The sequence below is a fragment of the Drosophila eugracilis genome, unplaced genomic scaffold (genome assembly GCF_018153835.1).
Source record: "Drosophila eugracilis isolate 14026-0451.02 unplaced genomic scaffold, ASM1815383v1 contig_1197, whole genome shotgun sequence".
Taxonomy (NCBI): domain Eukaryota; kingdom Metazoa; phylum Arthropoda; class Insecta; order Diptera; family Drosophilidae; genus Drosophila; species Drosophila eugracilis.
Genome location: NW_024571981.1, coordinates 1,700,631 through 1,725,770, shown reverse-complemented (window position 1 = coordinate 1,725,770; position 25,140 = coordinate 1,700,631). Strand labels below are relative to the sequence as shown.

The 25,140-nt window shown below is 40.1% G+C and overlaps 1 protein-coding gene across 5 annotated transcripts in view; it reads left to right on the top strand.

Moving 5' to 3' along the window:
* The window catches only part of LOC108115470 (protein spire), a 38,983-nt gene that overhangs the window by 8,184 nt on the left and 5,659 nt on the right, over positions 1-25,140 (top strand). For 3 of the 5 annotated variants that reach the window (XM_017226926.2, XM_017226924.2, XM_017226929.2), the window contains exons 2-9: positions 3,136-3,215; positions 16,010-16,127; positions 16,643-16,752; positions 18,344-18,461; positions 18,519-18,601; positions 21,472-21,602; positions 22,001-22,112; positions 22,422-22,554. In XM_017226926.2, coding sequence (XP_017082415.2) covers positions 3,136-3,215; positions 16,010-16,127; positions 16,643-16,752; positions 18,344-18,461; positions 18,519-18,601; positions 21,472-21,602; positions 22,001-22,112; positions 22,422-22,554 — 885 coding nt within the window. Of the gene's footprint in view, positions 1-3,135; positions 3,216-16,009; positions 16,128-16,642; positions 16,753-18,343; positions 18,462-18,518; positions 18,602-21,471; positions 21,603-22,000; positions 22,113-22,421; positions 22,555-24,387; positions 25,019-25,140 lie in introns of those variants that run through there. The other 2 variants (XM_017226925.2, XM_017226928.2) reach the window with 2 other exon arrangements.

Here is a 25,140-nt window from a genome sequence, read left to right as displayed (position 1 = left end):
AGCCATCCATCGCCCCGTGAACCGCATGCCAAAAAACATTCCGCGGCTGTAAGTTATTAGCCAGAAACAAAGTTGAAAACGCAGATTGAAAAAATATGGTCTTTAAAATACCGACAATTTTTACATTTTAACGCCTCGACCGATTTCGCTTTGTCTAATTAATTTTGCTCACAAATCTGCATAGATATCGCCTTTTTAGTTTTAGTTTTTTTTTTTTTTTGCCTAGATTATTTATCAATTTCTATAAAATATATGCAAACAAAAAGCCAAGCCAGTCAGTGTGCGGTTGCCGTTGACTTGCACATGACTTTCCTGACATTAGAAAGTAAATTGCCATGAGGCCACTTGGTCAACCATCTGAGCCATGCACTCCATCACTACCACAACGATAACCACCATCATCTATACAAAAAAAAAAAATAAGCCACAGCAACATTTATAAAACTTTATTATATAGTTTTCTATTGATGAAATGCAAGCGGAGGTGGTGGACTGGGATGATGATGAGATTGTCGAGGTTGTGGAAGGCAAACAATTGAAAGTCAGGCTGGCAAAGTGCTTTGGCTTTATTATTATTAATTGGATTCGACAGGAGGAGGAAAGTCCATTGTCTGACCCTGAGACTGGTTTCCCTGTACTTGAATTTTTATTCGCAATTTTCCAATCGGAAATGCAATTTTCTTTATTGAAATTCGAATGTCTTCGCCTTATAGCGGTCCCCTGGCAATCTAATCTTATCGAAATGGGTTCATTAATTTCTTTTTTTCGAGTGGGCAAAGTGCACAGCGCCATGTGTTTAGGAAAGTAGAATCCCATTCTCTTTGGGCTCGAATGTCGGATCACCAATTAACCAACTCAAAAATTGACGCATTTTGCTGGAAAGTGATTCATTCTCCGATAAGGCATTATGATTTGATTCTTTTTTGTTTATTGATATGGCAAAAAACATGTAAGGCCCCGCCGAAAATGAACGAATTTGGAGTTTTATTTGCTTTAATCTAGATGAGGAAATACAATTTTCATAATTTATATTAACAAAGAGAAGCTATTACCCTTTATTTATGGCCAGTTTATTACTTCCTTCTCCAAAATTCTTGATTGTTAATATTTACTGTTTGTAAAGGTTATTTATATATTAAGTGTTAAATTGGTAGGTAAGGTAATGTAACTCTATTATTGATTTACAATGCTTTAATGAGCTGCTTTAAAGATTTCCTTAACTACAGACAAACACTAGTCTATGTTAAATTTATCTTTACTAATTTGTATTGAATATTGCCTATAGCCCGATATTTTGTTGTCTTGACTTAACTGAGCAAAAGCTAACAAATTTAACCCACTATAAACCCCAATTATTTCAAGATGTTGGCTGATCCTCAGTGAACTTTCAAATTGTAACGCTCGAAATCCCATTCAATAAAGCTCAATCAAATGCACATGTTCCCAGAGAAAAAAGCGTTACGGCTGTCTCATAAATCAAGCATTAATAAAACTCAAATTTGCGCACATTTTGACAGCAAATTCGCAGATGGCAGAGGCATTCTTTTCATTTGAAAATTCTTTGCTAAATGTCAATTAATTATTAACTGGAACCGCCTGCTGCCTGCCTGTGCCTGCCTGCCTGGGAGCATACAATTTATTATTTAATTATTAAGTCGCGGCATGTTCTGTCCGCGTTTTGCCTAAAAGCCCAACTCCTGACTTTTGTCTTCCCCTGAAATGTTACCAGTGCTTGCTCATTTCCTGCAAAAAGTGATGGACAACCCAGACGGAGTTAAAAAACACATCATAATGATATCATGCTGGGCATTCGAGCTCATCTCTTTTATTTTCGTGTGTGCAGCCTTTTTTGTACTATTTTTTCGGTTTATTTCCGAAAACTGTGTTCTGGTTGTCTGACCCGCTAACTTCGTTAACCTGTGGTTAGGTCAAGAGTTTAATGCGGAACCAACACAATGGCGGGGTTAAGAGAGTTAAGATCAAATGCCCGTAATTCATGGGATGTATGAATCATTTTTGGGATTGTATAACTTTTTGTCTTTTGCGGTGGAAATAATTCAGGTAGGAAACTTTAATTACAGAGTTGAAAAGCGGAAAAGGGGTGATTTTTTTTTAAGAATGAAAACCACGTGCCGGGCATTTAATGTTTAAGTCACTTATAGAAGAGTATACATAACGTAAACTAGCTCTATAAGAAAATTCTTGAAAATCCAATAGCATTAGCATACTGCAGAGTGTTATCTCAGCGCAGAAATCAAGTTGATTGCAATAACATTTGCCTCCCCTGGTGGAGTATTTATTGCGGGTATTTAAAGTTTTGGGTGTACCAACCGGTTGGTCAGTCAGTCACGCTTAATAAACTGCAAAGTGGAATTGCTGGGCCATGATATGGTGGATTTATGGCCGCCCCTTTGGCCACCCCGTTTTCCATGGCTTTATTGTCACAGCTTGTAATCAAAAGCCGGCCGGTCAGCAAATCAAACCGAAAAAAAGCAAAAAAAACTCGACTTGGACAGCGGCCAACGGGTAGCAGCAGCGGTGCTGAGTCAACTATTTTTTATTCAGTTGAAAATTGCATTTAATTGTTTAACAAAATGCCAGGCGCGTTATGTGGCTTATAAAGATATGAGTTATAATACAATTGCTCGAGTTGTCCATTGACAATTTTCCGGAGTGCCCCTCCCAGTCGACGTCCCAGTCACCGGTACCACCTGTCCCAGTGTCAGTCCCAGTCCCAGTCCCGCTCCCAATACCGCTCCCCAGTACCGTCGAACCACCCGCCCCCGATATCTGTCTGTCTGCACAACAAGTTTATGATTGCTGAACCCGTTTCCAACTTTTGTTATTTGTTATTTCTGTTACAATTTCTGCCAGCTCTGTTTTTTCTGTCTTGGGTTTGGCCATCAAGTGCGGAAGTTGGCGAGCCAGCCAAGAAAATAAAGTTGAGACTCGAAATGTTTGCATATTTTTAAAATGCAATTGGAAAGGTGAACAATTTCTGCTGTTGTTTGGCTTTCTGCTTAATTGCAATTGACTCGTTTATGATTTCCCCCTAACTGTAACCGAATTTATTGATTGCACTTGTAGTCGTTTATTAATTTACAATATTTAATCTTCGTTTTGTTTACTCAACAGCCTTCGACAACAACCATCACCATCATCATCACCACCACCATCATCATCAGCACACGCCGCTCGTCGTTTCGCATAGAAAGGTAAGTTCAGACCAACGGATTGGTTTTTAACTACAGACATGTATTTCCCTGTTTTTTCGAATCATTTTCCTGGGGTTTTAATGGCTCGTAAAGCCTTTCGGTATCTTTCACGTGGCGGCCAGTTGGTGACTATTAAGTGCCCTGAGATTACAGATTAGAATTATGGCCCGTAAAGTTCACTCAAATGAGTTCATTTCGTGGCCATGTTAGTTGTCTTGTTACGGTTCCGGTTCGCTCTTGAATTAAGCCTCTAATGATTTATGATAAAAGAAATGGTTCTTGGCCGTCAGAAGTGATTTCAAATCAAAGAGCGGAAAAGTTGAAACAAGAACGGGTAAATATCAAGTCGTTAAACGCGTTGACTGTCGCGTAAATGGATTGGTCTTTTAACTGCATTGCACTAATTGGAGTTAAGCTCTTAATCATCGGGTTATATACGATTATATTAGGTTTTTGTTAGTATTCTCACGGATCTTTCGTATAAACCTGAAAGAAAGCCATTAAGTTTATCAGATAATCAAAAAAAGGGAATTGGAATATAAAGGCTAAGTACTAATACAAGAATATAGCAAAAATATAAAGAAACTGCAAGGATTTAATGACTTTTCTAGCTATAAAAAGTCATCACACTCTTCCAATGAGGTCTTAGATAGATATAGGTATAATTCCAATTGATTGGCCATATTAACTTCTCCATTCCCTACCCACCTAACGCCACCACTCCTCTTTTCAATCAGCCCCAATACTCCCCAATACCCCACATGAACACCTATCTCGAAGGCCCGAAGCTGACATCAAATTGAACAGGCCATAAAACAAAATGAGCTACAACAAGTAAGACAAGCTCCCTAGCATAATGTGTGAAAGTGTTGGCGGCCCAACAGCAACTTCAACGATTTTATGGCAATTTTAGCAGATGTTCAACACACGGCCGCACATGCGAAAGTGTTTTTCCTCAAAATAAAAACTAAAAGAAAAATACCCACGAAGAATGCACTTTAAGGTTTCAGTTCCCATAGTCCAAAAAAACCTAAAATGAAAAAAATAGAAACCGAAAAAGGTACAGAAAACTTAAAACGAGGCAAAGCAGCTGAGGAAATGCGCAGGCGCATCGGTGGAGAATTCACATGATGATCGTTAGTAACCCTGTTTGGGGGCAGGCTTGAATCTTCGGCGAGGTAATTAAAACCATGAGCAACTGCAGCAACTGCCGCAACAAGAGGGCCAACTGCATTTAGGCCCAAGAAGATCGTAACATGGAAGCGCCAAGTTTCTCCACGCCTGGAAATTGTTTATGTATCTTTTAGTTTTGCCTCTCGTGGCTATTTTCCCTGCCACACACTACACTACACTACATAGATGCCGTTTTCAATTAAGTGTTGCTGCCGTAATGGGTGTGTGTGAGAAATATTCATGTTTCACCGCTCAATGGAGGTCGCTCCTTAGCTATACTAGCTATATATATATATATAGATATTCATTCTCCCCAACTTGCACAAGGCAATTCCATTGTTTACTGGGTTCATGAGAAATTTCCCGAATGCATTCTTACCGCCATGCTGGGGGTTACCTTAAAATTTCTACACAATTTACGGCCGTCGGAGACCTTATTTAAGTCGGATAGCATACATTCTTTCATAAATATGAATAGACTTGGGGGAATTCTTTTATGAAGAAGATAAGGTTACAGTTGTTAAACACTTCTTGTTCTTATGACGTTTATTATGAATAAACTTGGCTTAAAAGCTTATAATAATATTTATCATAAGGAAATAGTGGACTTATTTTGTAAACAATTTCCCAAAATTTCGATAAAACGCAATGGCCTTAGGAAATTTTTACCAATTAAACCTGCCACCCCAACGTGAGTTCCTCAAATTGCGATCCACTAAATCAAGAGGCCCATCAGCGGCCGAAACGAGCTGAAATTGGACATTATTATACAACAATTGCAAAAATTACCCAAGGGGTGGACTGTCGCTGGTAAGGTCAAACCTCCCCCTCAAAAACGAACAAAAAAATGGGCGTTAAAAGTGCGACTGCAATGCGCAAAAATGTTCATTTGTTTGTTTAAAGCCCCGACAACAATTGAAATTGAGTGGAAAAAACAATTGCCGGAGACCGAAGACTTAAGAGTTAAGAGTGACAGCGCGTGCAGTGACATTTTCCGCTCGAAACTGCACTTTAAACATGTTTGACCTTTGTTTTGGGACCCGCGACTTGGGCCACAGCCATTTCATTCATTCCCATAGTCAAGTTGGATATAGATACATAGATGCCCAAGTTGGGGGTTATGCAATTGCCCAAAGGACCGACAAACGATGCGGAACTTATGGCGCCTATCGTATGACAAAGCAGACATCATCATCATTGCGTATTATGCAAAGTACAAAAATTGATGATCACATATAGCGAATATGCGCGAAAGATAGAAAAGAGATATGTTTATGGATACAAATTGCAGCTGAAAGGCTGGCAGCCCACTAACCGCAGAAGACTTCATCGCTTTTCCGGACTTCACCTCCAACTCGAACGCGAACTCGTGATCTGCAACTAACTGGCTGACTAGTTACCAAGACTCAACTGACTAACTAACTGACTGACTGAATGACAAGCTGTCTTCCTTTCGGGGATGCGGACTAGGAAGTTGGTGGCAAATTTTTTCTGCGGTCTACCCAGCCCACTAAGGTCGCTTAGAAATTTGTAATCTATATCCCAGATAGTGAGTCAAACTGTGATGCGCTTCGCCACACTCCACTGATTACTCAAACCGAGCAAAACAACTAAATAAAACCTTCAAAAGTACGTACCACCATCCCATCCCATCCCATCCCGTCTATAGGGTAAAAGGGCTTGGCCAGCTCCGTTTGTTGCGCTTGCATTGCCATAAATAGCATTTCGTAGAGTTTGACGGGAACGGAAACCAAAAGTTTACAATGCATAGGGGGCATTTCTGTAATTGGTTTATGGATTTCCGATATTATTTGGGTGCGCCACCTAACCGAGGGGATCGAAGTCTCGGAGTTTGACGGCTTTTTGGAGACCGCCAAATAGGATTACCTCTCTTGACAAGCGAGCTTTAATATTTCTTTGGCTCTCTAATTTCCTTTAATTGGGTTATAGGGGCCAAATTGCAAAATACTCCAAAATAGGGCAGGGCCTAATTAAGCTGGATTGGGAGACGTTAATGATGCCGGAAGACGATTTCGAATAATTGGGCATGAAAGGTTTCAATAAAGGTCAAATTGAGTAACATAATTGAACTCTTTCTTAATGTTTTTCTGGAAAAAAAACTAAACTATAAAAGTTGATGAAGAATATATTAGATTGTATAGGTAATAAATTATTATAAAGCTACGGAAGACATAGAATTTTTCACATAAGACACACAATTATTAACTTTAATTGACTTAATCATACCTCACTCAGTTATCTTAAGTTTTGCCTGATACTATTAAAAGTAGTTCTACTCAAACAACAGCACTCTGTAATTTGTTATACCACCCAAGGCTCTAATCTCTGGTGACTAATTAAACATTACAAAACGTAATTCCTTTTAATAACACAAGGTTGTGTAATATGGATAGTAGTAGTAGTAGTAGTATTCATCTCTGTACCTGTTTTAACCTCTATAATTTATTCTCCCGTCTAAAGTCTAAATTCGTTTTACACCAAACAAACAATTATTTCATTATGATTATCATTTGGTTGTCAGGGCTAAGAGTCTCGTGCAAAGAGTTTTCATATCTCCAAAATAGATAACTACACGATGTGCAGAAGCCGTGGCCTAAATTTTCAAAGATATCAGGTGACACATCGTAGGCCAGTGTAATGTAATTCGTTACCAACTTTCAATTTAACTGCAATTGGCCGGAAAATGAAGCGCAGTCTGGCCATCGACTGGGATAAATATTTCACCAGTGAAGTCACTGCCTGGCGATGACCAATTACCAATGCAAACTGCGCGGTGTGAGATCAAGGTTTTGTGAGTACTCTGGGTAAATATTAACTCCCAAAAGCGTGCACAATTTTTTACAGTAAATATTTTGCATGAAATAAGGCTCTCAGGTTTCCTCCTTTCCCGTCGCAAACTCTTTTGTTTTTGTTTTATATTGCTGAAAAATAAACGAAATAAGTCATCGCTTTTTCAGAGCGTGAACAGCTGGCCTACCTGTTCCATTTAACTGGCCCGCCCGTACTTTTATGGGTTCGGTTGGTCCCGGTGTATACTCAAACCTTATGCTCCAGTAGCAGCAGCAACAGAAACAGCAACAGCAACAGCTACTAGCAACACCAGCAACAAGCAACAGTTGTTGCCACTTCCACTTGCAACTTAGCTGGTTGCTGGTTGCTGTTTCTGCTGCCGTTGGCTAGCTCCAAAAACAATGAGTCGCCTCTGGATGGCGACTTGGTTGAGTGCCTCGCCGTTTGTTTTATGCTTCGTCTGGTTCTCTGGTCTTGGCTCTGGTTCTCTGACTCCGGCTATAAGTACGACTCTGGATCTGACTCGCTGCTATAGCTACGCATTTATAATAGGCGAAACATGGCACAGTGGGACGAGAATGGTTTAATGCCATCTTTATTTACTAACAACTTTTAAGCAAAAGTTGTATACTGATCAACTTTTATTTCATGTATTAATTTCTACCTTTTACGAATTTCAATAAGACTTACCTCTTATTGTGCCACCTTGCCCCACTGTGCCACCCGATGCCTGTTGGCTGTTCGCCTTGGTGACGGCGGAGACGCATCGCTCCATGGCCCATTGTTCTAGGGAATCAATCAATGGATGGCAGGCACAGCACCAGAACTGCCAAGAATATGGGGATATGGGGATCGTATGTGATGGGATGGGGATGATGATGACCATGTTGATGACGATGACAACGCGCGCACGACGTCAACATAAAAGTGTCGATCAACTAAACGTTCTCGGGCCTGCGGATGAAGATGATGGTTGAAAAGGGAGTGGGTTTGGATATGGTCTATGGTCTATGGTATATGGGATTCATGGAGGAAAACTTTGAGAGGCAGCCAAGAGGTAAACTTCATGGCTCGACGGAGCTGGGGCTACGGGATTGTCTTTGGCGCTGATTCTCTGGAGCAATTGTATTCACGAGCGTCTGTAATTGCATGCACCGCCGTGCTCTTACCCATACCATTTCCTTAGGAACACTGAAGGAAAAAAAGAGGAACTTAAGTATGTTACTTTCTAAATAGATTTTCGTTCATTTAACACAAGAATTTATTATTTTTTGTTACTTAAACGTGATTTAGGATTCATTTGGAAAAAATTACAAGAAGATTGATTTTATGAGCTTCTCTAAATACTAAATCTAGTTAACTACGTTTCCTATAGAAAGGTTAAAGAAAGACCTAACATTTCTCTAAAAAAATTTTCATAAGTGCATCTCCTTCAAACTTTTGGGCGCCTAAACAAACATAAAATATTTGAATTGAATGCATGTCAATATTTGACGCCTGCCGCCGTTGACCGCCCATCACCTTTCCATCCTCTCCGTTGACCGTTAGGCAAACAATGAGCATTTCGAGAACCCGAAATCCACAAGTAGGGTCTCAAGTGGGGCCACACTCGAAATTAGAATAAATTCAAACGACTTGGACTTGGACTAGCACTTGGGATCTCTCTGTGGGAATGAAGCCATAATTCATTGCATTCGCTGGACGAGAAGAGCCCAGCGCATTGGAACTCATTTCTGGGCCTGCCAGTTCGTGGCACATGGACGTGATAAAGGACTCATTAAAACATCACTCCAATGGGCCGGCCCAGCAGCCTCCAAAGACGAGCTGCATTTCGGGGTCCCAGGCCACAGATACACACCAAAGCCAGACGCTCACTTGTTCAATTGCTCTGCCACTCTAAGACCCTCAAACAACACTCGAAAAGCGAACCAGTCTTTTTTTATTTGATACCCTTTGTGGTTTTCTTTTTGGGAAGTAGGATTGGGTGAGCTAGGATAATATTTTCTTAATTTTTCTAAATGTGACTCTCAACAGGAACTCAGTTGTTATTATTTCCAAAAATAATTGCAAAGTATTCTAGCAGCAATAATAATATTTATAAAGAACTATATCTTAACCATTTCCAAAAAGTAGATGTTTTCATAATTAGAATAATAAAAGAAACAAATCAAATCTCATCTTAATAAATTTGAAATACATTTTCTTTGCCGTAATGAGTATCCGGAATTCGCGAACTTCTTCTGTATTTTTAGCAAAATGGAAAGAAGACGCCAAACAAGTTGCTGGCTCACTTGGGAGAGTAACAGTTACTTTTCCTACATATATACACGGATATGTACGTGCATCGTCTATATATATATATATATCTAATTTTTTTTGGGACCTGCCTGCACATAGAGAAGGAGTTGCTGCTGGCGTCCAGTTTGGAGCCCGTCATGGGAAACCGCTGGCAACTGGTTGCCAGTCACGAGTTGGTCCCGGCACCAGCCATTCTATTCTATTTGCCAGGCCCGATCTCTTCTCTTGGCCAGGCTCGATTCATAAGCACACTTGCAATTTTGTGGCATTAGGGGTGTAGTGGCTGTAGATGCCGCTGCACAGGGAAAAATAAATGAAATCTAAACTTTTAGGGGTCAAATCTGCATAGATATTGAAATATATAAATAACATAGTTAAGTTACTTAAGATACTGAAACTTGTTTAGTTTCGAACTTTTTTTTACATATAGTTTATAATAGCTTGTTTTATACGTCACAGATAAGAGCCTTTTAATAAATCTCTTTTATAACCGATTTTGGCCATATATTTTCTCGACGTGTTTGCGGTCGTTTGATTTCGAGGGGCAGTTCAGTTCAGTTCTGCAGTCATGTGCGAGTATTTCAATTTCTGTTGTGGTCTGCCGGTGGTAATACGTACGGTACTTGAGCCAATTACCCAATTAAACGCCAGCGTTTTGTGCTATCTCATCGTCGCCATCACCACCAGTACCAGTATGATCACCACCCCCTCCTGCCAGCCGATCCGTAGATGCCCAAATATTGATATATAGCATTTTGTGGGCTATTGGCCCCCTTGGCAATTTCTTTGATTTGAGTCATGTTCTAGAGGCGTGTACAATTAGCGTTTTGTTTCGGAGTTCCGTTATAATGCTGTTAGGGATTATGCTCCACCTCTCGGTCCCCAATTCCAATATCCGAAAAACTTGTTTATCGATTATTATCGATGCGTTGTCTGTCAGTCTGTGCCTGTGACGCTCCGATCTTGAGCTTGAGACTTTGATATTGATGGTCGATCTGCTGGCTTTGCTTGCTGCTCATTGATTGCTGTAGGGTTTTGATCGCAATCTCCGATCTCTCCTTCTAAGCCTGTCTTTAAAAGAGTGCTTGTGTTGTCTGCCTGGCTTTGCTGTTCAGTGTGTGTGAGTGAGCTTGAAAAGGCTTTTCTAGGTGGCCTGGTCCGATCTGGGGACTCAAGAACTTACCGGAACTGCATTAAGCGTTTTGATTGAAGCATTTGATATTGATGGATGGGTTGGGTAAACTGGGAATTGGCGAAATAGGTTCCCATGGAACCATGAGAACAAGAAGGCAAGGAGGTAATGACGCTAAGCTTTGAGATTCTACACTGAGAAGAATTGAGAGGAAATGGGATCAAAGTTTAAACCCCAATTCTTGATTTATTTTGGTTTGGTGTTTAACTAAACCAACAAATATAAGAAACATATTGTAATCTACACTCTATACAAAAATTGAAGAACAAAACTTATGGTTTATAAATGGTACTAAATTTGTACGCAAACAAAGAAAAGCAGCATATGAGAGAAATGTTGTGTATGAAAAACGTTGAAAAAAACAAACTGGTCAGATGGAAAACGCCTATCAAAGGAAGGGTTTATCCGGAGACAAAACAAAGTAAAATGCCAGCCAGAACAGAACTATAAAGAGTTTGGTGGTGAAAAATGATGCTACGAGTCAGAACCGACCGAGCGCTCCAAGTTGAAAAAGGAGGTGTTATAATGTCGATGTCGTATGTCCCCCTTGCGATCCTTACGGTCTCTTTGGTCTTTAACAAGACAAAGAGGGTTATCTGAAAAGATAAGACAAACATTACTAGAAAAACATATTCGAAGGCCCACAAAGCTAGAGAAAAGCAAACAAAACAAGCATAGCCTTCGATGATTCATAATATATCAGTTCCACTAGGGGATTTCCTAGCAACGCTCTCATTGCTCCACATTCTCAATTGTAGAATTGCCTTATCAGTTTTCAGCAGATCTCATATTGGCCTATTTCGTCCGCCTATTCAGACCAAAAACCAGTCGTATATACTCGTATACATATATATATGATTTATGATATCAACAAAGAAAGAAAATAATGGGAAATTGTTATTATTCACAATTTTAGCCGTTGCGAATCGTGTGAATTGCCGTCTTCTACATGAACATAAACAATAATTGTAGCACCAGCCAGCATAGTTATATCTTGTACATAGATTTATATATATATTTATATATAGAAAATTAACCCAGTTCGCACGTCTATGCCGAAACAAACAAAAGTTTCCGAGGCAAACAAGTCGAGTTGAGTCGCTGGCAACAAAAGACAAGAAAACGACGAAAGCAGACTCACCAGAAATCCACAAGGCAACTTGCACCTCAAAACGCAAAAAAAAGAAAAAATAAAAAGTGGGTGGCAAAAGGGGAAAGGTGAGAGGGCGGGGAATCACCCGACTGATAATCATGTCTAAGGCTAATTGCAGGCGGTCTTGGCAAAATGTGCAAATATTATTTCAAGACGGTTACAAATGCCGAGCCGCACTCGTTCGCACTTAAGTCTTTGCTCATATTCACATTCAGATTCTCATTCCCATTCACTTTCCCCTATTTTTTTTAAGTGCGGGGACGACACCTCGCCTGATAAGCTGAGAACGTAATTATTAGATGACATGCAGCATAGGTGGTGGCACACTGAAAAATATTCCTTATAACCATATGGATAACATTTATCGGGGAGCTTTTAAGAAAGAAATTCGCACAAAAACTATTTGTTCGTAATTTTGCATCATAAATTAATATTGACTTTAAAGAGTATTTAAAATTACTTACAAAGTTTACATCTAATTACTTTGTCTTGCAAACTACTATTTAATTGGAGCAAAAGAAATACAATAAATGAGAACACATCTCGTAATTATTTTAAAGGTATAATAAAAAAGTAGGAAAATTCTTAAGAACTCAAAATCGAACTTTCTCCAACTTATCTTTAGACTGTAGTTCTAAGTTCATAAAATCCTACATTTCCCCCTGTGTACTGCTCATATTCATAATTCCCTCTTGGCTGTTCGAGTCTTGTCTTGAATTTGGGTCAAACATGCATACTCATTGGCCTCCCCTGCCATCTCCTTATCACAAATGATCCCCCCCGTTGACCACCTGTCGCCCCCTGTCATCCATCTTGGTTGCCTGGCAAAAGCAAAAAACTGGAAAATCTAAAATTGTATAACCTGCTCCCAGCCAGCCATCTAGCCATCTAGCCATCTAGCCAGCCATCCAGCCGGCCAATGTGGTTTTAGTTTCCTTCAACCCACTGGCCTGTGGGCCAGGTCTCGATGTTGGGAGTAGGAGTTGTAGCCGGAGTTTGGTACCGTGTATCTCAGTATCTGCGGCCATAAATTTTAGCCACTTTGATCTCGCCACATCGAATGTAAAGTGCTTAATGGGCCCGAAACAGTTGACCAGACTCGAACAAACAAAAATAGGAGAACGAGAAGCAAAAACCGAACCTTTTGTGTGTGGCACAAAATTGCATTGTAATTTACAAAAATATTTCCAGTTCTCATTGTCTCTCTGCTTGACTTTTGTTTTTTATTTATTTATTTATTTCTTCTTGTTTTTTTTTTTGTTGGTGAGCTGTTCCCCAGAGATTTTAATCGTTGTCGCCAGCGTCGCCTTGTCAACGTTGCTCAGGCCCGTTCCCCTCCAATCCCCTCCCTAGAAAAAAGAGTTCCGACCGTTTTATGCTGCTTTACATTGGCGTCGCATTTTTTGCCTCTGTTGCTGTTGCTGCTGGGATGTTGCTGCGGTGCTGCAATGTTGCCGCTGTGCTCTTGCTGCTGCTGCTGCCAACATTGATCACGACTGACCAGATAGCCGGGAGAAGTGGCCAACTCGAGAGCTACTTGTATGCCGGCTGCCGATTGTCGTTTGCCTATATATATATATATCTCTTTCTCTATATATATGTACGTATTTATACACGGCATTCTTTCTATGGAAACAATTGCATAAAATGTGAATCCTGATAGCGACAGAAAAAAGGCAAAGCCAAAGCCAAAGCCAGCGACTACGACTAGGAAATGGTCAAGTCAAGTGGGTAGACCACTGAAAACAGTAGGAGATCGCAGACCTGGAGACTGTTGAAGACATCTGGCAGGGAATAAAGGAGGATGGAGGGCAGATGGCCAGACAAGGAGTTTATGATTCCCCCAGATGGTTAGGAGACAATGGGTAGTCATAATGGAGAATTGCAAGAGGCCTGCACATAAATATAACAAACTGAAAATTGCAAACTTGCAGGCCAAAATTGAATTCCCCTTGAGAAAATCATTAGCTTTTAGAACTTTTGAAAGGCAGATATATATTTTAGTTAGTAAAATGCATGAAAAACGGAAAATTGGTAGATGTAGAAACAAAGCCAATTTCATTTTTAAGATTGCATGTTAATTTTCTTTTACTTATTCCCATGCTTGTCACATTCCCTTTATAGCTTGACCTTTATTTAATTTTTTTTACAAAAACAAGCTGAAGTACTTTGTACTTTGCACTTGAGTGGACACTCGCCAATTGCTGCTGCGCCCCAAAGTGCATTCAAATATTCACACCTCAGCAGACAGTCCACCCACCCCACCTTCGATTAATGTCGCTTGAGTCAGCAGCTCTTGTTTATAAAATGAAAATCCCCCAAAAAAACAAAAAAAAAACAGCAAGAAAGGAAAATACAGAAGTAGCCGATGAGAACCAACAGCCAGTACAGTAACTCCTCGAGCATGGAGGTCAGGCGAAAGGTTAAACTGCTGACTAGATTGACAATGTGATGGTAGGAGAAGGCGTGGGGACCCTTTGTTGGCCGAAAACCGAATTGGAACTTTGGCAACTGGCTTATAATTGCCGCATTGCATGTCCGTGGTTTCAACTTTGATATTAGCCCGAGTTCGGGGAGTAGTTTCTTTTTTTGTTTTTGGTGAGAATTGGCGGATTGGGAACAGGCGCACCCTCAACAAAGACAGTCTCATTTATTTAATACTGGATGTATGCAAAGTGGGGAAAACAGAGAAATAGCCACGATGGCGGTTCGCCTTTGGCATATTACACTTTTGCCTGGCTTTAGTTTTCCATCCACAATGCACATTCCGAATCGAAAGATATATATACATTGTTCCCAGTTCTGTTCTCTTTGCTAATTGCATGGGAAAATTCACAAGACAGGGGACTCGATGTGAAGATGGTTCCTGCTTAGGAGTCGCCTGATATTTGCCTATATAGGCTGTAATTATGGTCTTAATTGCGGGGCATGGTGATTAGTAGATGAGGTCTTCTTTGAGGCTAATGTGGCTGTCTTCAATTAATTTTTATAGAACTTAGAGAGAAACAGATTTAAAGATGTAAAATGCAATTTCTTTCTGGGCGTATAAAAACTTTCATTAAGTGAAGTCAATTTAACTTTATACATACAGTTTTTTTTTGTAGAAATAAATGTATTTTCTCTACTTCCAAACCTTCTTTTTCTTCACCACTATATAGTGTATTACCATCTCCCACTTGGGCTCACTTGACTTCCACCTCTTCCATAATTTTCCAATTAATTATGTCTCTCAACCTTCAACGCCTGCAACTGCAACAGCAGCAGCAGCAACAGCAGCAGCTACAGCAGTGCAACAGCCACTGCAGCTGCAATTCTTCGGCAAATGATGTAAGGGTCCTACACCATTGGAGGGGCAGAAAAAAAAAAACGCTGGAAGCATTTAACTGACATTTGTTGTCAACCTCTTCAGTGGTGCAAAAGCCTCCGGTGGAAATGCCACTCGGCAGTGCATCCATTGCAACCACTGCACAGCTGTCACAATGTTTTATCATTTAATTTCCACGATAAAAACAAATCCATGTGAACGTGGTAGGGAAAATGTGCCATAATGTGTGCACAAAAGTGTGTGAGTGGGAGGCAGCCCACGCTTGGATTTGGATTCAGATCGAGATCGAGATGGAGCTGGAGCTGGAACTGGAGACGGTGCTGAAGACGGGTTCACTGGCTGGGCTAAAAATAACGCAACCAAATTATTATTTAACGACTCCGGCTTCTTCGGATTCGATGTTTTAACACCTTGTATCTTTTTTCGGCAAGTGTTTTCGCCAACGCCAAAGTGAAAGTGAAACAACAGCTGACACTGCACTTGGCTGTTTGAAGTTGTCGGTGCTTGTTGTTGCACCTGAACTCTACAACTTCCCAAACACCAATTACAAATGTATATATATATGTTTTTGTTTTTTCTACGAAGCTCCGTCAACTTCAAACTCCAATTAGAGTGTCAGTTTAATGAACTGCCTGCCTGAACAAGGCATACGGAATCCCCGTCTCGGCGATTTCAGGGCTTCAGGGGGTTAACTGCATTACACGCTGCACATTTTTTTTATGGCTCGTCGGCCTTAACCTTTGGCCTCCACTTCAATCGCATTTTGCTGTCAGCATTCCATGCCATTTGCTTTTTATTACCTAGTAATTATTATATTTAATATTTTTTCGTATTTTTTGCAGATTATCAGCGAACTGGCGGAAATCGTCTATACCGCATTGGATTACAATTTGCCGGAGGACGAGGAGTGCCAAATGTCACAGGAGCTGGAGAATCTATTTAACTTTATGACGGCCGATGGTAGGTCTAAAACTTAAATTAATAAGAATATATAAATATCACATAAAATGCTAAAGCATGCTTCTGGGTTTGTGGTTATCGTGTTTTAAAACCACGAATTCATTATAATTGTTATTCTTATCTTTAAGACAGCGACAAAAATACTTAAGAATGATTCGTTAATGAATGAATTAAAATCATCTAGTATAATAATAACTTTAATTTCTTCAAATGATGAAATAGTCTTGTAGAGCTTTTATGATTCAGATGCAAAAAATGTACGTAGCTTAGAACAGCAATTGAATCTCTTAGTAAGTCCCCCTTTCAGAGCTTTGTATATATCATTCTATTGGGGACTTACTTAACCGGAAAAACCCTTTTTATCAGCAAACCAAAAACGAAAACAAGATGAAGGTTAAGCCTGACCTCGTGCCATGAATCACTTAGACTTGATGATAAATTAAACGAAAATACAACAATTGTAATAAATATAAAATTCGAATTTCTTAAAGTTGATTGGATCTCATTCATTGCAGAGACAGACGATGATTGCATTGACGAGGGCATCGACGAGGGCGACAAGCGCTGGGACGACGACTCCGAGGAGGAGCGCAACGATACCAAAGAACTAGAGCACATAATCGAGGTGGGTTTCCAATTCGAACCGATCGTATCTGACATTTGGCAATCGAGTCGTGTCATGATGTGCCAAAAGCAAAGGCAACCAAAAACTATATAAACCAATGCAAATTCGAACTCCCATCGAAGTGTGAGTCAGAGTTTTTCTTTATTTTATTTCGGGGGTGCTCCAAGATCTGACCTTTTGACCAGGCTTCAGTGCGCTCCATTTGCCAGCTCTTTTGACATATAAAAGTATATAGAGCCAATGCATCGATATTTATCGGTGGGAAAACTTGTTTGGCTCACATTACAGTTAACCAAAGCGGGCATACACTAGAAGAAAATCCATTAGCCTTAAGTGCTAGCCAATCCAAACCGAATGTATGCTTTCCTGTAGGTTCTATCTTCTTCTTTCCTCTCCTTTTTATTTTCCATTTTTGACTAAATCTAAGTTCAAGCTGTTAAAAACTTTCTTAAATATTCTTTCTCTCTGTGCAGAAATCAAAGTATCTTGCAGATACTTGTTGTGCGCGTATCTGTATCGCGGCTAACCGCAAACAAGCCAGATTCAGTCCGGGTTCTAGTCAGATACTTAGATTACGATGCCCGGTCGACCGACTGGAAAACAATTTTCAATTGCGGCTCGATTGCAGCGATATTAAATAACCGAAATAACCATAAAACCAAACGCTTTCGTAATCGTAGGAAATCAGCCGCAGATCTGTAAATCAGAAATTCGAATCTGAAACCGCCTTCCCGGCCGCACTTGATTGCGCATCGGGAATTTTTCCGCATTTTCCGGCAGCCAGTGCATCATCTGCCATCCCATTCGAACCACAGTAGTAGATCCATTGGGGATCCACTGGAGGATCCCCGATTTGGTAATGGGGCGTGTGATAAACCTCACACCGTTGCTGATTGAGCCAAAGTCGTCTTCGGTTCTGTTTGAGTGCCCCTCTGAGAAGGAGGCGGGGTCGGTTGGGTGGTACTTCTCTAATGAGCCAATTTATAGAATTGACACATTGCTGTCAGGCAACAGTGAACAGAGTGTGGACCCCTTGACTTTTTTCCACCTGCCTGAGTTTTCTAGCACACCAATGAAAAGTGGAAAAGTATCTGCAACTAATATGGATAAATTAGCATTTTTCCAATGTCCGTTTTTCTTCTACGGTTAGATAAGATTTGGTTTGGCGGAATAAATTGAGTTGGTCTATATACGAGATATGATTATCGTAATAAGAAGTGAAAGGAAATTGCCGAAGGCGTAAAACGTAATTAGCTTTTTGGTACGTAGAATTTATGTATGCGGGATATCCGCAGATAATGGTAATCTTTTTTGGTTATTCCTAGAATTTTAGCAGTCATAAAAGCCTTAGTTTGGCAAAGAGTTATTTAGCTCTGACCGCAGCAAAGATATCAAGATTGATATGCCGTGGTTTTCGTGTGAAACTTAAAAATATAGGTTATTTCGCACAGCCATTAGTATTAGTATGTATATGGAAATAAAGAATAAATAGCAATGGTGTGTTATTTTTGCATTGGTTTGTTTTTACGTCATGAAATTTAAATAGAATTTATTAAATATATATAATTACTAACCATTTATGCCTTTATAGACCTGCAGAAATCACATAAAGACGACCCTGCCTGAGAATCACTATAGAGCTGTTTGCAGAGCCCTCGTAACCGAGACCATAGAACTCCGAGTTTTTCTGCAACAGGTCCTTAACAACGGTAAGTATTCAATTAGACTTTTAAAAAGACTACTTATTAAATAACAATCTCAAATAGCAGGTGCCGAGAAGCTGATCAAGGCTTCGGAATCTTCAGCCACCACGCAACAAGAACTGGCGAAGCTGGGCTTCAACGACTGGGTAAGATTCTTCAAGAGTCCCCCGTCACACGTCACACGTCACACGAATACCACAAGATACTAGTAGTTATGTAATGGGTGCTCCACTACCACTAATGGCCTACAGTGGCTAACCGACTCACGATTTGTTTGGCGCACCTCTTCGAACCGAAAAACATATGCCATAAGCCATCATCACCATAATCATTATCGCCGAGATCACGAGCATTTTTGTGGCGGGGTTTTCCGCTCTGGGGTTGGTATAAAAAAGTGAACTATTTCATGCATTGCCAAATGAAATTCACTTTTAATTTCAATAATTGGCCCGCGGTGGTCGCCTCCGTTTTGGCCATCATCCTAATGAGTTCAACGCCGCTCTATATATCTACTACTATATATTTTCTGCTAGGTATTTTAATGGGCGCATATATCATCTGTATATGTATAATATGTATTGGCGTTTGTTTTGACCTTTGCTGAATATGTCGAGGCCGTCACAGGAGTTTGCCATCATCACATCGGCCCGCTATATCGCCGCCATCCAACCTCCGAAGCTCATTGAGACACACACGCAAATTGGCCAGACACGCAAACCAAAATTTGCTCTTGTTTTTGCATTTGATTTTTTCTTGACGTTTTTTTTTTTTTTTGGTGGCGTGAAAAGTTATACTACAGTTGGCTTTACCGTTCGAGGTGTGTTTGATTTTTTCAATCAGATGGAAACCTGAAACTGTCAAAGAACAGTTGGCAAAGTTTGTTCCAAAAAAAAGTTGATAAGGTGGAAAAATATGTTTTTATGGGGGCTCTTAAAAGTTATAGTGGTTTCTGATTTGCATTTTTCATACAATCTACACAGCTGGTAAACTATCAGTGCTGTCTTACAAAGTAGAATTCCAATATTTAATTTAAATAATCTTCTAATTTCATAATGTACTTTAACCAAATCCCAACTTGATTAAAAATCACATCTGCTTTATTCTTTATTCTTTCCACAATTCCTGGAATGATTTTATTTATACGAACTGCTAATTGATAAATTCAATCAATTTTTCCTTTGTTTGGCAAAGTCAACAGACTATCATAAAGCTGTTAATAACTGAAATTAACGGCAGTAAACATAAAAAATGAAAGGAGCTAATGTCCTTAAATAGTTTTATCCACTGTACATTTATTTTCTCTGTGAATGGTATATCCATAGATGGGTTTGCCTTTTCCCCGCCTCACTGCCAATCTTTGCATGTCCGAAGGAAAAAACCGTTAAAATGAGAAACCTTTGCGTGCGAAATAGACGACACATCATTATGCCATAATATTTGCTTATACTGGGGTACAGTACAAATGCAATCAGATAATGAAATAGACCATAAATATTTTTCACTTTATATATATATACGAGTATATATGTTTTACACCCGTGAATTTGCATGTGCCGAAAGGCTGGGATTAAAAAAGAGGGTGCAGCCATGGAATTGGCCAATTAATTGGCCAGACATATACCATATATCATATGAGCCAAGAAAGAAGACCTGGTAACGAGTCGAGTGTGTTTACTTTCGTTGGTATTGCAAAACTCAATTTCAGGCCATTGTAGAGGGTTGATTAAATGCCGTCTTATCATTTTCTAGTTCTTCGATAAGACTGTTCTGCCTTCGTTTGGCCCATTGTTTATAGGGAGCGTTTTTCTTTTATTTCTTGTCTTGTGTTTTGACTACTGCCAAGAGAGTTGCAAGAAGAGAAGTGTGTCTTTAGTCAGCGTTTTATCGTGTTTTCTGGGAAGACAACAGCCTTCAGAATGTCACACAGCCAACTGATTGTTAAAACACTTTTTGACTGAATTTACATTGTTTTTGTTTTGGCTATTATTATTATGCTGGAATTGCGGAAATTTAGCTGGTTCTGTTTTTTCTTTGAACATTTTCTTGATGGTTTTGAACGTGTTTTTGCTGGACGGGGGGAAAAAGGTTTTCCGAGGAAATCTTTCTTTTTTGGCAGACATCGAGTCTGAGTCTCGCTCAGCTGCCTTTCATGATGATGATGATGATTTGGTATGCTAATTTTTGTATCCAGACGATACCAATGTTGTACGCACATGGGCAAAAGTATTTCAAAAGCAACAGATACATCCCGTCTCTTGCGGAAGCTGCTGCCACTCAATGGTGGGTTGATGTTGCTGCAGTGAGTTGATGATGTTGCTGGTGATGTCTGTTGATGTTGCTGTTGCTGTTGCTGCTGTATCTAATGTTGCTGTTGTTAGCGTAATTGAAGCATGGCGCGGCATCTTAGACTCGTACATATATGTGCAACAACAAGATGGTGTCAAAACATGTGCTGCCATTGATGCCTTCATTGAAATCGGACCCTAACATACTCCACCTTCCTCGGCCGTTTTGCATGTTTAATGAGGTGTCTCAAAATGCATGGCCACCAATTGACGGTGAACAGGAAGAGAGACGATGGCAAATGGCGAATGGAAAGTGAAATTGCGGATCACTGTTACATATTAAACCCCATTGTGTGCTAAATAGTCTTCCTGCCATCGCGCAGCATTCAACACACATTACTCATACGCACTGTTAACTTGTCATGTCGATGGATTGCTGGCCCCCTCTCATCTACTCGCAGCGGGAGTCTAAATTATTGGCTAATTAAATGAAAATAATTGCAAAAGTGAAATGCGCCTCTCACTCTGTTTGTTTTTCTTCCTGCCACAAGCACGATCTGCAGCTGTGGAGGGCATTGCAAGTAGGTCCATAGCTCCATAGTTCCGTTGCATGTTCTCCGTTTGTCTGTGTTTGCGTTTGTATGTTTGCCCTGTCCCATATCTTCAACGATCCGTCCCAGATATCGATCTGGTCTGTATTGATGATTAACCACACCTTTCCCAATCCACAGGCACGCTTCTGGGTGCAGGTGATCGACGAACTGCGTCGGGGTGTGCGGCTGAAGAAGAGCAACCACGAACGCACACCCATTGAGTACGAGCTGACGCCCTACGAAATACTCATGGGCGATATTAGAGCCAAGTGAGTAATAAACTATTCGATTTTGTCATTGTATTATCTAACTGAAAATAAATAGAGCAAGTTCCGTTAAAAACTGCAACAGAGTTACCAATAAATAACTACCAGCTATCATTATTAATATAATTATTTTGTTATGGCTACAAGTCAAATTTCTTTTCATTTTGTTTGTTTTTTCTTAATGATTGTTATGGTAACAAAAGTTATGACAATAGTAGTAAACTAGTAACTAATAATTGATTTTATTCGAAATTTTTAAAAAAAGGTACTACTATTACCCTAAGTAAAGAGAATGTTAAAAGCATTTTCCTTATTGCAGCCTATTCTTTTTCACTGTCCATCAATAATTAAATATAATTCCCAATCAGAAACCGCATCTAAGCCCAAATTTCTCTTCACAGAAAGTATCAGTTGCGCAAGGTGATGGTGAATGGAGATATTCCGCCGCGCGTCAAGAAAGATGCCCACGCCATGATCTTGGAGTTCATCAGGTCACGGCCGCCGCTGAAGAAGGTGTGTAGCGCCCCCAATCCCATTGCCTCAACAAATTCCAAATCCATCCGCATCGCAAGTCCCAAAAGCAACCTCAATTCTCACTGCAATACCACTGCCCCATCATCAAAATCCCCATTTGCCGCTTTGCGGAGTGTGAAATATTGATCTTGTGGCTCTTATTCCTGACCATTTCATTTTTGCTTGTCTTGATCTCATGACCTTTGATTGTTTTTTGTACCAAAAAAAGCAAATTACTTTTCGCTCTTCGAATAAAAATTATAAGTTCACTATTTAATATTGTATCTTTGTGATTTCCGGATCCTTCAGGCCAGCGATCGCCAATTGGGGCCACCCCGCATGTGCGAACCTTCTCCGCGAGAACAGCTGATGGAGTCCATCCGGAAGGGCAAGGAGCTCAAGCAGATCACACCGCCGGAAGTACCGACATTGAGGAAGAGCAGTAAGTGTTTATAATTTAAAATTTCTTCTGAACATAAGTAGTGGATTCTGAAAGCCTCTCAACATTTAAAACAGTGATTCATAATATAAAGATTTTCCCTAAAACAAAATATCCAATTATCCCAAGGCTAAGAAAAAACCATTTAATAACCGCCACTCTCACTGACCTTTCCTTCGAAAAGCCAAGCCCATTGTCAAGGGGAAACTTATGGCTTTTGCACAGTGCCTGCCAAAAATAGATGCCGCCTCTAATCTTTTGCGGGCGTCTATCGTTTGTGTCCTGGTCTCTCGAACGTTGTGTTGTCATCGTCGATTCCAAATTTTGAACGCCAGCCGCCCATAAATTGTTGTCGCACATGTGTGCTTATATAGATAGCCGATGTCTCCTGCCGCCGCGAAATATAGAGGAGTGTAGATTGATAGAGGGAAGGAGATGTGCTGGGGAAAACTAGTTACTAGCAAGACTTTTCACTGCACTTGTCGCTGGGGGAGCCCCATTGTCCGTCCATCCATCCGTCCTTCTCTTTCTCTGCCATGTTTGTTTGTTTGTTTGCTGTTCGGCTGATTGTATGTGTTTGCCGGGCGCAGAGCGCGCATGCCAACATAGATCAAAAACGGCAACATTTTCCAATCTCGACACTGAAGAAAAACTTTAAAGAATCAGAGATCGATTGCTGAGAAATACCAAAACATATAAGTACTTGAACTTGTTTATCAAATTTTATTTATTGTATGCATTATAATAATATGCTAAGTTATGGAAATAATATCATAGTATACCCAAATGAGGATCCTGTTTAAATTTTGTTTCTTCCTGTGCAATCCCCATCCCGAATCCCAATTTGAAATCCCCAATCCGCTTTGTTGGAAGAAGCGTGCAAAATTGTGACACACAAAGATAGCGACAACGCGACGACAACAACGACAACGACAATTGCAACAACAGAAACAATACCATCCACATTTAAGCCAAGAAAAACCAAGCACGACAACCTCACCTCAGACGAGGTTGGCTATTGTTGGTTGTTTGGGGTCTCTTTTCGGCTGGGAATCTTGTTTCCATCCTCTGTCTTTTGGGTTATTTCTAAAAGTGCAACTGCTGACCGAAAATATTTCTTATGACTCTTAGTTGGTTGATTAGTTAGGTTTATTGTAAAAGAAAAATACAACAAAGGTAAATCGATTTAGATAATCAGAGTTGCTAAATGTTATTGTATAAATCTGTAAAGAAGCATTGTTAGTAAAAGATATATATTTTTGTCTTTATTCTAAACCTTATATTTTATAATATTTAAAAATTAATAATACCCAAAACTAGTTATTCCAATAATTCTTTCAAAATGTTAATAGACTTCTTTTTACATGTTTTATTTTACATACTCAAACATTTTTGTAGCCTAACATCAAGGCGAAAATGAAAATGTAATGAGAATTTTAATGCATACTTAGAGGTGCTTGATAAAAATAGAGTTTAAAAGAAAATTGAAGTCTTCAGGTCTTTAGAAAATGAAAGGGATATTAATTTTATTTAGTCCGTGAACTCCTTAAACAGCCCTCAACTTTCTTTGTTCTTTAGTCTTGAAACTTTAATTGTTATATCCTCGAAGGACTCACTTGCTTACTCATCGTATGTGTTGTGTCCTTGTTGCCTTATGCCGACGTCATCACCTCAACGGTGACGTATAAATCACCCACGCAACAACAGCGACGATGGCTAAACAACTTTTTAGACTGTTAAATGTCAAAACAAAACATTGGCGCTCTCTCTTTGTGAGCGGCGCATGCGCAAATTGAGATTGAGTCGAAAAGTGGGGAAACTCGAGTTGACAGCTGCCACATTTCTCAGTTCCGTGTCGAGCTTCACTAGAGACGCCTCGTCGTTGTACGCTCTTTAGTTTATTGTTATTCTGTGGGCCAAGTGAAATTAAAAAAAAAACGAAAGCGTTGGCTATTAAATAAAATAAACAAATTACCTTAAAGTGCCACCAATTTAATGCATTAAGTTAAGCCGCATTTTAATGGAGCAGCAGGGTAAACCTGGTCTGAATCTTATCAACCCTCTCTGAGGAGAGAGAAAAGTGTGGCACGGAGGGGTGGCTTCCCTTTTTTCCGGATTCGGATCGATAGCCTCCATGCAACCGTGTGAGAAAACCGAAAAGTGAAAAGCCAAAGGGAAATGTGCCAGGCTTAACCCATGGATGCCCGGCCAGTGAAACGCTCCTCGGCGGCCTCCGTCTTCCGGTCCCATCACATGCCAAGAGAGTCGGATCTGGTGGACATTGGCAGCGATGCCTCATTGTACTGCGGCTCCGATGGCGAGTCTAGCCATACCCAATCCACTTCCACTCCCAATCCTAACCAGGATCTGGACCAACCACAGCCAACGCCTCGGGCGGCGCCAAGAGCCTCGGCTTTCAATAATCCGCCAACACCCAAACCACGACAGGCCATCAAGTCATCAAAAGGTAGTCATCAGCATCTCCTTAGACCTCTTCGAAAAAAAAACATACAAAAGCGTTTTCCCATTGTTGAATGTGCTCCGCTTTGACCTGGTTTCGATTTCAGGTCTGCCCCAAAGTGCAAAGTG